The sequence below is a fragment of the Phycodurus eques genome, chromosome 21, assembly GCF_024500275.1.
Source record: "Phycodurus eques isolate BA_2022a chromosome 21, UOR_Pequ_1.1, whole genome shotgun sequence".
NCBI classification, from domain to species: Eukaryota; Metazoa; Chordata; class Actinopteri; order Syngnathiformes; family Syngnathidae; genus Phycodurus; species Phycodurus eques.
The window spans coordinates 8,754,802-8,771,465 of record NC_084545.1 but is presented as its reverse complement, the minus strand read 5'-3'; the positions used below and the strand labels follow the sequence as shown (position 1 = coordinate 8,771,465).

The 16,664-nt window shown below is 42.4% G+C and overlaps 1 protein-coding gene across 9 annotated transcripts in view; it reads right to left on the bottom strand.

The window, feature by feature from the left end:
• Nucleotides 1-4,830: 4,830 nt before the first annotated feature.
• Nucleotides 4,831-16,664, bottom strand: part of arhgap12b (Rho GTPase activating protein 12b) — a 45,240-nt gene continuing 33,406 nt past the window's right edge. For 3 of the 9 annotated variants that reach the window (XM_061666382.1, XM_061666391.1, XM_061666390.1), the window contains 12 exons: nt 16,370-16,492; nt 13,798-13,872; nt 12,246-12,307; nt 12,088-12,169; nt 10,243-10,347; nt 9,911-10,009; nt 9,728-9,830; nt 9,521-9,643; nt 9,301-9,399; nt 8,312-8,656; nt 8,083-8,188; nt 4,831-6,123 (listed from right to left, as the gene is read on the bottom strand). In XM_061666382.1, the coding sequence (XP_061522366.1) occupies nt 5,949-6,123; nt 8,083-8,188; nt 8,312-8,656; nt 9,301-9,399; nt 9,521-9,643; nt 9,728-9,830; nt 9,911-10,009; nt 10,243-10,347; nt 12,088-12,169; nt 12,246-12,307; nt 13,798-13,872; nt 16,370-16,492 (1,497 nt within the window). In that variant the 3' untranslated portion in view covers nt 4,831-5,948. The remainder of the gene's footprint in view (nt 6,124-8,082; nt 8,189-8,311; nt 8,657-9,300; nt 9,400-9,520; nt 9,644-9,727; nt 9,831-9,910; nt 10,010-10,242; nt 10,348-12,087; nt 12,170-12,245; nt 12,308-13,797; nt 13,873-16,369; nt 16,493-16,664) is intronic. The other 6 variants (XM_061666387.1, XM_061666388.1, XM_061666383.1 and 3 more) reach the window with 6 other exon arrangements.

Sequence of the window (16,664 nt, the reverse complement as noted above, 5' to 3'; positions counted from 1 at the left end):
CGCGACTATGTGGGGGTTGGGGGGCTCCACTGTATTTTTCATGTCATCCCGTTGAGGTCGAGCAAACACGTTAGATCTTACCACAAACACTCCAAGTCGAGGCCCGGAGCGGAAGGTGGGAGGCAGGTTGATACGGGGAGGGCTGCGTGGGTGCCCTCCTGGCTCGACTCAATCCCCGCGTCCTTTTACTCATGCAGTCTGGGGGCCGCAACGAGCGAGAAGGCGAGAGCTGCTGCCGAGACCCCTGGGGAGAGATTAGCGCTGACAGCACAACAAAGAAGAAGGATGCCAGCGGCCCTCGAGCTCCTTCGACAAATTCAAATGTAATGTATGGCTTCGACTGTGCCAAGGAGGATCAACATAATATATGATCGACCCACTTTGCGGCGCGCTCCGTTGGCAGTGATGTAAAAGCGATTTATGCCCATAAAAGTGTGCAGGCTAATTAAGTAAGAGGCTGGCACGGGAGCAAATCCAATGAGCTTATTCGAGCGCTGGCGAAGTCGTTGAGTCCGCCCTCTCAAAGGTTTACCTGCAGCGAGGAAAAGGAAAACTTTCTTTGATTTCACATCCCAACTCTCATCCTCGACGTCCGTGTGTCACGGGTTGATGCTTTAATTCAATTCTTGTGTGATTTGTTTGGGGGGCACCTCCTACTCCCCCAGCCTGACAGCATTGCGGTGGTCTGTGTAATTATGCTCGGCCGTTTTCCTCCAATCAGGCGGCAGTGTTGAAGACGAGTCCTAATTACAGCCTCGGTGGAGGGAGTCTGCACCGGGGGGAACATGCGCCGTTAACATTCTGAAGCTAACAGTGCTAATGAGACAAAATGGGGCAGAGGTGGGGGGTGTCGAGGACAAGAGCGAAGCCCCGTTTTACATGAGCCAGTGCGCAGAAAAAGGCAAAACTGTCTTTTCGGCCGCAGTGCGAGTTGAGACGCCGCAACAGGGCAGCTAACGCAGGCAATTGCTGGAAGCTCACAACTTTGAAAGTGGTTCTCAAGCGTTGTACACCAAGTACCACCCAAATGATACTTAGCGCTCCATGTACCGCCATGATCTACATTCAAATAGCGTTGAGGCAGACGTATTCCGTTGAAAGCCACTGTAAGATGTTGCTCAGCTTGAATAAAAATCTATTTAAAAGTACATGGAATTTTTCAAGTCTTAAATAATGATGCCATTAAAATGGATTGCACTAAAGTTGTACCCTAAGCAATATTAAAAAATAAATGGTTCTACAACATAAAATGTCAATGCATTGAATTTAAAAGTTAAACGCAACCGAACTGTACGTAGGCAGCGATTTCTTTCCGCATGGGGGAGCCCGCATAGCACTGCACTTTAACAATATCTGCTATTGTCCGTTTATAAAGATTTTTACGATTGTTTGCATTTGACCTTGAAATGGATGAAATTAATTGAAATGGTTTCCTGAAGGAAAAGTTGTTGGAATACAAACTGTTCATGTGATTTGCACTCCTTAGTTTTAACCTTTGGCCAAGTTCACCCTGGGGTGACCACAAGTTTAAATGATTGAAATATAGTCATTACTTCTAGTTTGTCAAATGTTGTCACCGTGACACCATTTGACTGGATCTGGCCCCTTTAAGTCCTCCACAATATTTACCTTTCTATGTTATTCTTTTCGCTTGACTTGGTTAGAATGTAGAGCTCTTTGCCTGTAACTTTACTGGCCACAAGTATGACTTATTGTTGCTATTTTTCATATTTTATTCTTTACTTTTCCAGGAGGAATGACCCACTGCTGAATGTTTGATGAGCCAAAACCGAATGTCGGCCAAATCCCGCATTTCTGTGTCCAAACCACAGGTGCCTTCCTCCGTCTTCCGATCAGCGCCGTTGCTCTTTAAAGTCCTCCTCAACCTCAAACTTCAGGTCTGGCTCTGTTTTGACTGGACGGCCCGCCTCAGAATCAACAAACGCGTCGGAGGTTGGCGGCGCCGAATCTCGTGCCCCCGTTGGAAACCACAACCCGTTCCGACTGCAGACGCGAAAAGGAGGGCCTTCACAATTTCCAAATGAGAAAACAATTAGATCATTTCTATAATTCATGGGTGCGACCGCAGCCTGGGCGCGGAGAAGCTGGCTTTGAGTGTTTGAAGTGCTCCATGTGCTCGCGGTGGTTTCCCGGCCAGATCTCAGCACCGGCTCGGTCCGCTCGGCGGAGGCCGAGGTGTGGGCAGGTAATGTGAACATGCCATTATGGAACATTAAAGATTAATGGACTCTGTGATTTCTCCGAGGCCCTCCTGCCTTATTTGCAGGCGGGCTCTCGGCAAAGTGGCTGCGTGAAGAGACGAAATGCTCGGGAGGTTTTAACCGCGCAGCGATTAAGAGCTCGGTACCTTCGGCGCTACCTTTTAAAGCACGAGTCAGAGCTGTGGCATATCCCAGAGAAGGTGCTTGAACAAAAAAAGATTTGAAAGTGCAGGAACGCTTTCAGATGTATTGCAGTACGTCACAGTGCTCAAGACGGGCAGGTTAAGTGCATCAATCAATGGAGTACATTTTAATGATGCAGGATATTGACGCTGCGTGTGTGTGTTTTGGTGTGAAGGTTGCTGGGAGTTTCTGTTATTGTGTGAGAGAGTTCCTATGGTGGGTGTCAGAGGTAAATGTTATTTTTGACCCATAAGGTACCTCCTATTTAGACAAACAACCATTGACACGCACACGTATGGACATATTTAGCCTTCAAAGTTCCTAACGAATGTTTTTGGAACCTGGGAAGAAGCCGGAGTACCCATAGAAACGTAAGTGTGTGCTTTGCCCCCCGTCAATCACCCGTAGCACTGCTAATTAAACTGCTGTGTAAACTTGTCACCAGGAAGAAAAAAAGTTTTTTCCCTCTTTTGCATCAAAATTACGATGGTGGGAACAAAGGTGTGTGTTGTTGGGGGAAGAAATCAGAAAAAAGCTACCAACAACTCCATCGTGCAAATAAAACGAGCGCTGTTGGCCGCAGTGATGCTTTTAAAAACAACTTTAAGTGCAGTCCTATCTGTCCCCCCCCCCCCCAAGCCTAACATCAAACCAACACTCACTTTCACATTTACGTGCGCGCGCGTGCACACACACACACACGCACAATTGGAAACCACAAAACTCCAACAATATGCAGGGCTGCTACAAATTTATCAGTTTAGAGTCTTTAAAGAATTGCACTTGAGAATGGTGTGCTTGTTTACATGTTTAGGTACTTACTATATTTGGCATGTCAAGTTTGCACTAATGTAGCTCATTTAATGTGGCTTCAACTACACGAATATTCAAAGTTATTGGTTCATGTTGATGACATCATTCTGTAACCTGTGTGGTCTACAAGTAACGTGTACAGTTACGCGAATGCTCTTTTTGTACTGTGGTTACGTGATGTATACTTGGCAGCTGATGAAAGTAACTAAAAAGTTGCTTGCCACTTAGTTACTTTTGAAATCAAGTAATCAGTTAAAGTAACTAAGTTACTTTTTCAAGGTAACTGTGGCAACACTGGTTATTCCTGCCGCCCATGTAACTTTATCGACTGGAGCGTCGCAGCCATATTTCCCCCCCCCCCCCCCCCAATGCTCTCATCAGGCTCGATTGCATGGCAAACTACCGTGTGGGTTGCGTTCTCGCACGCATGCCGCCACAAGTAAGTATTCCAAATGTCAGGCCGGCTCCTCGTTGTTTTTAATGAGCTTCAGGCGGCGGGAGTGGATCATTTTCCATGGAAATCCAATGCATTTTAAATAGCAGTGGATCAACATTCCAGGACAGGATTTACATAAGGTAATTGCGAGGTAGTTGAGAGTACCTCCGAGCTGGCAGTGGATTTCTTTCCCTTTCTTACCTTCAGTAATGCAATCAAGTCCATTAAGTAGGCAATAAATACGAAGCAAGACTGTATCAGCGCTCTGTGACGGATAATGGTTCCGCTTCATGGTATCTCTATATTTATCTTAGGCAGTTACGGCAGCTTTTTGAAGCAGAGGGACCGTACTTCTCTTGCCTTTGTGCGATGTGTATTGGCGCTTCTTCCTCACTGTTGCTACACATTGTCTGAAAGAGCCAATCAAAAAATAGAAAGGAGATTATTCTTCGACGACGAACGTACAAATAATTAATGCAATGCAAACTGATTAAAAAAAAAAATCTATTGTTTCTGGATCTTTTGAAAATATACTGTATATACAAGGCAGCCAGTGATCAATACACCCTGCAAAGACAATACATATGTAAAGCTAAATGCAGTTTTTCTCCAAGGGCCGAAGAGCAAGCAGCTTTGCTCAGCACTCCACAGCCGCGTGCTTCTTAATCAAAGCTGGCACACTGGCAATTACCTAATTAGACATCAATTAATCCGCAGCCTTCAGGTCGGCAGCCACGTATGACCTGCGGAGTAATGACAAAAAATGGAAGCGCGGAGATTAATGGAAGCAGAGTGGCAGAGGTTGCCATACATTTCAGAAATATAGAGAAATATACTTAAGTGCTTTTCATAATTAACAGGTAGGAAAATAATTGATTGCGACAAGAAACCTTAATCACTCCACTCGATAACCAAGATATTAGTGTTGAGTACATTAATTCAATTATGTAATTAAGGCAGAGAGGCGAGTGTAGCTTTAGAGTTGATTGAAGTCGAACGGCAAACTCACCTTTGTGTCTTTTACATTTATGGTTTCCATCCACGCCACGCTTTTATCACGGAGACAGGAAATGCGCGGGAGCCTCTGCATTTTGTTTGTCTTTTTTTATTAGACAGAGCAATTTCACAAACAGCAGTTAGCCTGAAAAATTACATTCAAATGTGCAGCTGATCACACGGTAAACACTGCAGGAACAGGAGCAGTCTCTTTTTTTTTTTTTTCCTCTTTTTTTCCACAATCTGCATTTTGCCATCTTTTAATTCAAATGTACAACCTGGAAAATCAGCTAAACACACACAAACGTCAGTCACTAGAACCCTTTGTAACAACTAGCTTCCGTCAGAGTCAATGAGCTCTGAAATATCTTAAAAGGCTTCCATACAGGCCATGAAGCACTCTTGGTAACGCATCCAACCAACACCCCCCGCCCCCCGGAATACTTCAACATTAGCTGAGCGGAGGCTTATCACCGCAGAACACAACACAACATCGCACAACTCACTGTGGTTTTAAAAGCGACCGCAGGACCTCGGCAATGCATCCTGCCACAGGACAAACCAAACTGACACACATTTGAGTTCAAAAGAGCACATACCGCGCAGACGTCACCGAAGCACGCTGACACGACATTTCTGTACAAAGTGGCAAGACGAAAGATGCTGCTGTGCAGGTTTTAATTCACTGCCATGAACAAACACTGTTTTTGATTCCTCCATCGGGTTAACACTTAAAGGGTGAGGGTGAGGTTTAATGGGGGCACAATGTGAAACACTGCTCCAGTTCAGCCAAGTGCAAAAAAACAGAAACAACAACAACAAAAAAACATCAGCCTATCAACAACACTGATTATGGCATTACCGGCGTCACAGACGAAGCGCCACGACACAGAAGACCAACACAGTTCAGGCAACATCACGAGGTTTGCGTCTGCCTTTCAACGCCACCGGAGCAGCATCCATAAACGCTCCCCTACACAAGGAGGTTTTACAGGATTCAGTGACTGCGGCACCAAAAACAAAACAAAAAACCTGAATACTCCAAATTCACCAAATCATAAGAGAGGTTGTCCGTCTGCAAAGGAACCGCAGCGGAACGGAAAGGTGAGGGAGCTGTTGCCCTTGAAATTCTATTCACCTCCACAACTGGTAAGTGCAATGCCTTGTCATGCTTGTGTAAACGTTCATGTCAATGAGTTGTTGGATTTTCCAGCTGTCAGGTCCACAGCAACACTGAGTTCAGTCAAAAACAGCAACAAAAAAATTAAAAGGGCAAAAAGTGTGGAGCCCCTTTCTGTCTACCTGCCAAAGATGCTTTCATACTCGAGCAATATGAGCTCCACTATCTGGTTCTGGTAGACCATGTGGACCGCGATGTTGCCCGTCTCCGTCTCGGGCCGGAGGAGCGTGGGTCCGAAAACAATGGCCACGCTCTGCGTGGTCATGCGGTTGGCTTCGCCGTGGTCTATCACCCTGTGTGGGAGGGAGGGAGATGTGTTATAAACGGCTTTAGGTGAGGGTTTAATTTACCTACGGATTCAGCTTCAGGGTTTCATCTACAAAAACAAGATTACAAGCACTCCTACAGTCTCAACACACATCTGCAAGGCTCAAGATTGAGCGCGAAGACAAGCCTGCTGACGCTTCGGGCTGAAGGAGCGCAATAATAGTAGTTTTAAATAGAAGCTACATCCTTCCGTGTAGATGCACAAAACAATCACATATTTATGGGGGAGAGAAAATAAGATCAAATCCGCCCGCTTGATATAACGTAGTCCTCCATACACTGAATGTCACGCTGTAAATTTTGCCACTTCATAGGTACTAAATTACAGCAAATGCAGTGCCATATAAATGCAAATGGGAAGGCTAGGCAAATGTCACTGAGAACATACGATGTTGATGCTGGTGGGTAGAAAAAAGAAAAGAAAAAAAACAGCTTATGTGGAACCTCTTTCACGCGGAAAACCTACTATTCACTTGAAACATACTTTGAACTAACGCATTACGTTATAATTTAATCAATCGCGCTTTCTTCTCCCCATCAGGAGGATATTTGTTACAGTCAAACACCTAATGATGCAAATACGTTTAATTGAGGTCAACATTGTAGAGGAAGCTGCTATTGAAATAAAAGCGAGGATTAAAAAAAACATCTGTATTACATTTCTTTTTTTAAGGAATACACGTACAATGTGACGTGCAGGGCAATGGAAAGTCGTTAGTACATACATACATAAATGCTCCATGTACTAGTACACTCGTCCTCACTAGTAGGCCAATTAAGCACACTCGTAGAGCAACTAGGATGTACTAGTAGAACAACTGTGTCACTACTAACTTTTTTCCACTGCTGTATGACATTTCTGCGCACTAGTAGAATGGCTGTCATATATGAGGACAACTACATGTTACGAGTGTGGCAAAACTACTAGTGTGCATTTGGTGCTACAAATAGGGTCCATGAGACTACAAGTGCGTGACACATGCCTACTAGATGGGCCTAATAGTGTTACTAGTGAAGCACAGTAGTTTATGAGTAAGGCTCAATTGCACACTGGTAAGCCAAAAATTGCCGTAGTCATAGAAAAAAAAAAAACAGTTGTCCTAACTAGTGAGACACAGTTCTACTGGTGCGATGAATTGTCTTACTAGTGAGGACAAAGAGCGTACTAGTTCCTGGACCTTAATCTGGATATCAAGGATATCAAACAAATGCTCCAACGGCTTTCCGTAATGAGGCACCAATTCGTTAAACATGTAAACCGTATAATAATTGTCATGTGGGGGCGGGGACCGTAATTTACCGACAAAAAGGACTTACATTAAAAGAGTTTAGTAACATTATTATTTTTATATATATTATGAATATATTTATATATTATTAATAATAGGAAAACTAGAAACACATGTTCGTACATTACCAGTGTGTATACCACCTAGCATACAAACGTACCTTAAAAGTTGTTCAACAAAACAACAAGCTTCCAACGTCGGTGCAACCCAAATTAAACCTTTAACTAAAATAGTATAGCATTTTCCAAATTAAGGATAAGCTGCATTTGTTTTTTTTTTTTAAATATATAGTGCTATTTACAGTAAAAAAGATTCTTGCTCATCAACAGTTATATTAGCTTCTATAAAAATGGGGATTTTACTGGTAAAAAACAAAAACCAAAAAAAACTACAGTATATATTTTTTCAAAAATACTCAAACTGTATTTTATTGTATTTATTTGATTACTTCTTTAAAGCATTTTTATAAAGAATTCGTCATTAATTTCTTACTAATGCTGTGACTTTTTCCATGAACATCTGGTTGCATTGCTTTCTTTTTTTAAGTCATTGAAAAAAGTACTGTAAAAATATTAAGACTTTTAAGACCAAGAATTTGCGATGAATGTATAAAGGATCATTGTGTGAACATCTGACCTGCGCAGGTGTTTGAAGAGGACTTGCATTGTGTCGTGGTTAGGTTTTGGCAACTTCTTGATCAGGTCTTTGATTGAGTTTACTCTCTGCTTGTAGTCAGAACATTCTGGAGCAAAAAGACAGGCGCTGTTGAGTGAATTCATGGGCGTACAGCACCACCTTGTGGCTACGTTGGAGACCCAAGTCATTGCAGGTGGAATAGCTGAGGTCAGATTTGAAAGTTACTCACTAATTGCATTCACAAAGTCATTGAAGGATCCGTAAGTGAAGAGAGGTTCCGGAAGTTCCCTGAATAACATCTTGAGTGCTCCTGTCGTGACGTGGATGTCCTCCCACTTGCTGTCATCCAGCTCCACCTTCTCATCTGATGCAGGGAAGGAAATGGGACAAGACGTATTAAAAGACCGATCATACGGAAGACATTTGTGAGACATGTCAGCATATCTAGTAGTATTGTGTACCATTGAGTGTAGATATAGTAGTGATTTCGTCCTACCGTGGTTCACAGCAAAGCGTAGCTTCTGTATCACTGCCAAGTTCCCACTTACTCGATACAAGCCATCGATACTGAGACCTGCAGGACAATGATGGGGACAAAGACAGGGTGGAGAGACATAATGCTTTGTGAGAGTAAAGTCCGCCCGTCCACCCCCCAAAGGGAAAAATATATTGTAGACCACCAGGCATTGAAAGAAGGGGGAAAAACAGTTTTGGGGAAAAAATACAAAATTCAAGCTGTTTATTGGCGAATTATTTATCTTTTAAACTCTCTCAGCTAACTTCAGCTAAAAAAAAAAAAAACTATGTCTAAGAATCTCCACACAATTATACATTTAATGGTGAGCCGCTCTGGTGTCTTATTTCAATCATTTATGTTTGTGTCATGTTATTAGATAAATGTTGATTCTCAACTGCTCCAGATGAACGTGGTAGCACTGTTGGTTTCTGTAATTGTGACACAATAGTGGTGATACAGTACAGAGAGGTGGAATAAATTGGGTAAGTCCCCACCGAAGGGGACTGCCCACCATACCAAATGCAATGCCCATCACTGTAAAAAATAGAATATGATGCACATGAATGCTATTATGGCGCTGAAGGAATGTTACTTCAGGAAAAACAAAAGCATTCTATTGGGAACTGTAAATAAACATTTCTAACTGAATATTTGGTCATGATCTCAAAAAGAGATGAACCAGGTGATGATCTGAATCATACCCGTGTTCTCCACATGGTCAATACACATTTTGACAAATTTGGGCACAGACGTGTTCTCCCGCTGGCAGAGGCTGCTTAGACTGCAGCCAAAAACTTGATCTGAAAAACAGAACGAAATATGACATTCGTAAACTCCTACATTGTGTTCAGCGGAACACGCATTTCAAACGTGGTCCCGCTGGCATCGACCGTTCTTCCTGCACTGCTCTAGTGCGGCTACCTTTGATGTAGCCTTTGTCTCTGACCGCCTGGTAGGTAGGTCGACGTGTTAAGAACTTCTTGAGCTTCAGGCGAGTTTTTTTCTGGTCTGATGAGTCCATACTGACAGACGTCTTCATCACAACTAAAAGAACCAAGCAGATACGTGTATGTGAGTGCATATTTAAAACTATAACAAATACAAAAGTGTATTAGCGGTTGGCCTCACCTCTGTTCTTCTTAGAGTCTCGCTGATCTTTCTCTTTGTCCTGTTTCTCAGCTCCTGGAGATTCTGGCATATCCTCTTCAATGGCCTCATCCGACTCCCATGCCTGCGCAAGAGCCAAATTCGCACTTTTAGATGAGGTTACACTTGTTAAACCAATCCACCAGTATGACTAACTCCACTCACATGTGTGTTAATGGTCTCAGTCAGGGCCCGGTACCAGTCGTTGATGACACTGTCAATTTCAGACTGGATCAACAGATCAGTCCCCTGGCGTGTCTTCAACTAAGGAATCCAAAGGTTGGATTTCAGAGGAGCAATATACACTTATTCACTAAAAGTTAGGGATATTCGACTTTGGGGTGAAATTTCAGAATGAACCTAAAATGCCGTATATAAGAGCTGAGAGAAGGTCAAATCAAATTTGTCCGTAAAGGTTATAGTGCATTTTTGGTATTTCGCCCAAACGTCGAATATCCCTAATGCATTCTGGGTCAAAGTGTCTCTATGTTAGATACCTCAATGACGTGCTTCTTGCTGGACTTGTCCTTGGAAGCCCATTCCACCGAACCCCCGCGCAAGTCAACAGTGAACTCTGGCTTCGATTGGTTGCTGCCAAACTTCTGAAATGCAGTGATGCATTATTAGCGATAATGTCGTCAAGATGGGACCATAAGAGCAAGCCCGTTTGAATAAAATAACTGTGCTTAAAAGAAATTTAAATAAAAAAAGACAGGCCATTAAAAAAGGTGTGTTTAGGATAGAAATAAAGAATAAAAAGGTTAAGCTACTGTATTGAAGAAGTTACAATTATATATATTGTAAGGCAGGGAAATCACTGTTAGTAATGTTATTATGTCAAGTTACTCAGACACAAATATGGCCGCCACAATGATTTTTGGCACACATACTACATTATTAGTGCCATCTCTGGGTTGAATTAAATTGTTAACTATCATATGAATGACATTGAATTTACAAGAAAAAAACTGCCCTAATATTCATGTGATACCATTCTTTGAACATGTAGATATCTTAAATACACACAAAAACACGTATGACCTACGGCTCTGAAAATTGGTACGATATAAAGGGGACCCAGACGCACAGAAAAAAGTCAGTGCGGCCGATATCGTAACTCCAATAGGAAGTGACCTATGACCTTTTGAAGGAAAGAAGTGCAACATTTTTGCATTTTTTCAGGGTTGATACTTTTGCGAACTCCTACAGCTTTCACCCGATTCACTTCAAACTTGGTATGTATCACCATAACTCCTAAAGCGTGATGTTCAACCTACTACCCGGGGGAAATTTGCGGCCCTTCATCGTGCCAATACCCCAACCTGCCAGGACCTCAAACTGCAAGTACACCAACGGGGCCCGACTATAGCTGCGCAAAGCTCTAGTTAATCATGAAGCTTACATACATAAAGATGTAAAGGTGGTGTGAATGCTAATTCTTTCCCCAAAAAAGAGGCAAATTCTCTTCCTAAATTTTGGCTGACTTCTTAATTCCGCGTTTCTGTAGTTTTCATTTTGGAGGCAATCCTAACCATTTACAACCCAACACCATGCAAATGCACAGAAACAGAACATGTGACAACCAGTTGAATGTCACGTATTTATGATGTGCGCTTTCATGACATTGTATCACTTGTATAATCAAACCTACTAAATTGTCGTGTTTGGTTTCCTCCCACATCCCAAAGACATGCATGGTAGGTTAATTGAAGTCTCTAAATTGCCCCTAGGTGTGAATGTGAGTCGTATGGTTGTTTGTTTATGTGTGCCCTGCGATTGGCTGGCGACCAGTTCAGGGTGTACCACGCCCCCCTGGCCGATGATAACTGGGATAGGCTTCAGCACTCCCCTGACCCTTGTGAGGATAAGCGGCTCAGAAAATGTATGGATGGTACTATGCCAAAATAAACATTTAAAAAGTGGCACACATATTCAAAATGCTTAAGTCACATGACATAGAGCTCTCCTGAGTTAATAGTAGCCAGGTTTGTATTTTTATAAAGATGCAGTTAATATTAAAACTGAACCATTAGCACACAGTGACACACACACTAGTCTGTCAGTTAGCCAAAGCAGCGGTGACTGAAAGTAGGACGGGCAGCAGCAGCCTTTGCAGGGCTATAGTTTACATAGGAGACAGCAGGACGGGGCTTGACTGAATGCTTCCAGTTGCTAAGAAGAGTGAGGAGCAGCTCGGGGATGGAGCCATTGCGGTAATAAGACTTCAGGAAGGAGGAGAGGAGAAAGCAATGAACATAGGATGAGAATATTCTTTGTACGGATGCCTAAGAAAACTATGAAGATAGAGCTTGGCCAAAACATGAGGACCCATGAATACGTACCCAGCTCGTGCTTCCTCCTTGACCTTTTGCAAAGAGGAGGGAGGAGCCCTGTAACACCGTCCATGAAGATGCCCAGTTCTTCCTGCGTGTCAAAACCATTAAATATGCTTAGAAGATTACAGCAAAGTCCTTCAGCCCGGTGCTTCAAAGCTTCCTACCTGACTTTTTTCCCATTCTCTGTGATTTTGGTGACATTTAGGACCCCACACTTCTCTGATGGCTGAGGAGGAACAGATAAGCAAATCAGAACCCCGACACATGCATGAAAAAAAACATTCAACAGGCTGACTGACACGAGATGGGACCGCGTCTCTATACATATGGTCTGAAAAAATGGATTTTTGCTGGTAATACAGTGGAACCTCAAATGTATATGTGGGATGCTAGTTGACCAATTAGTTCATCTTTTGAAGTCATTTTTCCATACGAAAAAAATAAATGTATTACAACTGTAATAACTATTTTCAGTCATTAACTGGAATTAGGCATTCAATAAAAATGTGAGCTTACCAATAACTTCAATGACATGCAATCAGTGTGGAGGTGGAAGGGGGCGGATGCAAGTTGCCTCATGCCTGACATTGCAGTGTACAATCTGTTCTTGTTTTGTTATTATTGGCTTTTTTTTCCCTCGTATTGTACTGAGCAGCCTGGATAGAAATGTGTGTAACGACCGACGACAGACCATGAAGTTTATTTGCATACGAGATCATGTCGACTCAACGCAGAGTTATTTAATTGCAGGGACGGACACACACCACCGGTGCTGGTGGGCGGGTGTCGGGGTTTGATTCCATTCTATGGCTGCCGTCAATTCTTCTACTGAGCTGTAGTTTCACAAACTACGCTGAAGTCACACAAGATTTGCTGCGGTTCATGTGTGATGCCATACAAGCCTGCTGTTCAAATGCCAGGTAATTGCACAACTTGAGTTGTACACTATTCACAAAAAGCTAGGGATAGTCGCCTTTCAAGTGAAATTTCAGGACCCTGGTGAGGATAAGGGGTACAGAAAATGGATGGGTGCATGAACCTTAGATGCACTATACCCTTTACAGGGAACTGAATGTGACCTCATCAGCAGCTTGCAACAGAGATACAAAGAGACAAAAAGGCACAGAAAGACTGAAGTGGATATCCTGTGATAGCCTATCCCTGTTGAGAATTTTGTCTTTTAGCTTCTTGTTAGAGAACAGCAAGTTATACTGAAATGATGAAATGCTGAAACATTGAACAGTTGGATGTGTGCATTCAAAAGTTTAAAGACGGTTAGAGTAGGTTCACCTGTAAAGATTATAATGCATTTGAGGTTACTCCTTAAGTTTCACCTGAAAGTTGAATACAGTAATCGAATATCCTAAATTTTGTATGATTAGTATATATTTTTTTTAGACAATTTTTATTTATTTTTTCCTCCGTACCACATCACAAAAACATGCAGGGTAGGTTAATTGAAGACTCTAAATTGCCCGTATGTATAGTATATATTTTGCCCTAAAACTGTAAAGCAATTCAAAATCTGAGGTTCCACAGTAGATGTAAGAAAAAGGTTACATGTGGTGGTGCAGTTAGCTAGAGACGGGGACATGCGGAAGATGACCAAAAAGTCAATGCAAAAAAAGACGGGTTTCATGAGAGAGAGCAAATGAGAAGAAAGATGTGTTTGTACTTGGATGATGAGTGCAATGCAGTGAAAGCTGGAATACTAACAGTTGAGGGGTGCTTAGGAGATGATGGGCAGGAGTCAGAGTCAGGAGAGCTCTGCTTGGGCGCCGGAGCACACTCCTAACAACAAGAGGCATGACATGAAGATTTTCTGAAGACTATCAGGCAACTACAGAAGTCAATGAAGACAGTAGGTTAGTGGGGGAGAAGGAAATGGATCAGAAACCAGCAGTAAAATCAGAACATTAGGTTGCGTGTTACATAATAAAGAGGAACAAACAATGTGGATTTTGATTCATACAGAGGATTGTGTGATTTTTCCTCCTTGTGTTAGTTCTGCTAGAGTATTACTTCTTGAGCTTTACTTTCAAAGACTTGTGACTAAATTAACGAGTTTTTTTTTTTTTTTTTTTTTTTTTACAGAATACTCGGACACTGTATCAAGCAACGATCGTGTGGTACCAACTTTAGCACGGTAAAGAAGAGAGGTCAAACGTCCCCCAGAGTTTGAACGAGAACTGCAACAAAGCCATGAGAGCGTTAGCCACCCAGATGCTCTCCTACATCCCCAAACTATATTCCTGAAGAATATTTGATTTATACTCAGAACAAACAAGTACAGCTCATAAATATTACCAATTTTATTCACTAGAAATTACTACATAGCAAATTTCAAAAGGTAGGAGGTATCTATTTAATTATCTGCAGAGAGCACCACTTATTTATAAGTGGAGTTTATTAGGGAAGTGTGTGAATGACTTTTTGGGTCAAGCAATGTTAAACAGTTTTTGCTTTGGAATGGTCCTCTAGATACAGCGGCACTTATAACCCCGAGTATGCTTGCTCTTTGCTCTCAGGCCGTCAGTTTTGTAGTCGCAACGCCCCGAGGAGAAAAAAGGAAGTGTCCACTGAATGTGCTGTTTATTTGTTTAAATGTACAATTAGGGTTGGACATTGTTTGAATTTGAGCGATTCCAGTTCTGATTCCGGTTCCAAACGATTCTCGATTCAGATTCAGTTAGGGGGCTGGGTCAAAAACGTTTGCATGGTTTAAATAAAGGGTGTCCAAATTATGAACATCCATTTTCTTAGTAGGCCGCAGCATAGACTAAAATGAACATTTGACTCAAGGTTCTCTATAAGCAGTATCAATATCAATCCAATGAACTAAAAGGAAATGTGTGTGGAACTAACCCAATTGACTTAATATTCATTAATTAATTTTTCAGCTAAAAGTTCAATATAGCATTGTTAAAATATTTATTTGGAACTGTTTCATCACATCAAATGGTTTATATGTGCAAGTTTTAACCTGACTTCGTGTTTTAAGCTTGTAGCCTTTTATTTTGAAGGGTACACACCAGAACTCAGCATTTTGGTATGAAAAGTAAATTCACACAACACCAGTGATTATTATTATTATTATTTTTTTTTAATCGATGGAACTAAATGCTATAAAACGCTGATTCCTTTCCCTGCCCACCGATGAGGCACAAGGTTAGGGTTTGTGATACTGTGAGACAACGTTTATGTAAAATTTCTCCCAATTCATTCATGGTAAAGTTTTAGGCCAATGTTCAACTTTTTTTTTTGTCATCGGCGCTTACGTTGGTTTGAAGACGCAAATAAACGCTAAAAACCATCAGTGCAAAAGTGCAAGTGTTAGCTGTCTCAATGTTGGCACAGACGTATTTTATTGTTTCACTCACCCACTTGACAGTGTTGACTGCACCGAAGCTCTGCACGGTGGAGGCTGAGGCTCGGAGCGCCTCAGACGCTACACATCGTGAAAGCCTCCTTTGCACAATGCAATCTTACTTCAATTGTTGCACTGAGGCGACTGGTCATTAATTTTAAGAAAGTTAAGACACACTTTTGTTCGCCGCAGCCACCGTTGGTCAAAGCCATGTCATCGCGCGCTTTCTTCTTCATTGGTTTACGCCGCTTCATTGTTTTTCGCCACTACTTCTTCGCGGCTGGAGGACTAGGCATCGAAACTGGGAACCGAAATTTTTAAATTTGAACGGTTCCGGGAGAACCGGAACGCTAGTCCTGTTTACTAGGTTCTTGACTCTCGATGCCCAACCCGATGTACAACGCACCTTAACCTTATTAAAAAATATATATAGGTAAGTATCTTATATCATAAAAGCAAACAACGAATTCCAAGATTCCAATACTTGCTTGTTTGGAGAAGCAGCAGCCAGGATAAAGAGTAAGCAATGTGCTTTGCTTTCAGTTATGACAGTCAAACAACGGAGGTCAAGATGACTTTCTGAATGAGCAACACCACTACTTCGGTTCACAGAGGCAAGTCAAATGTCCACTTAGCTGAAGGAAGATCTTGCAGATGCGTGTCAACGGTGACGCAATGCCTGAATAACGACGATCGTAGTACAATAATCTTTTCCCTGCACCTTAATAGTAAAACCAGTAAGACTTCAGACATACAGTTGGTACTACACTAAGTCTTACGAAACTGGCTGGAGAGAACTTGATCATCAGGCCTTCTACTATGGACCATACCACACGTAGGATTCTTTTAAACATTTTGCTAACTGAAATTTTACATATTGGTTTTAATTTTTAATTTGACGCCACGTTACAGGAGGCCTACCTTGTCGTTGAGATCAAGGACATATGTGCTGTGTCTCCACTTCGTGAGGATGATGGGGTCCGGCTGCTTCCTCTCCAGGCTCCGACTCTTGGGGGCCTCACCAGACTGAGGGGAGATGTTGTACTGCGTGGAGAGAGGATCAGACCATAAAAAGTTTTAACTCCACTGAGTGCCCCATCAGCACCTGCACCCTCGCCCTACCTCTCCTCTTGCTGTCCACAGCAGCATTGGAGAGAGGGGTCTCTCCCACAGTCTACCACCATCACCTGTGAGGACCTCTAAATGTGCCCATGTC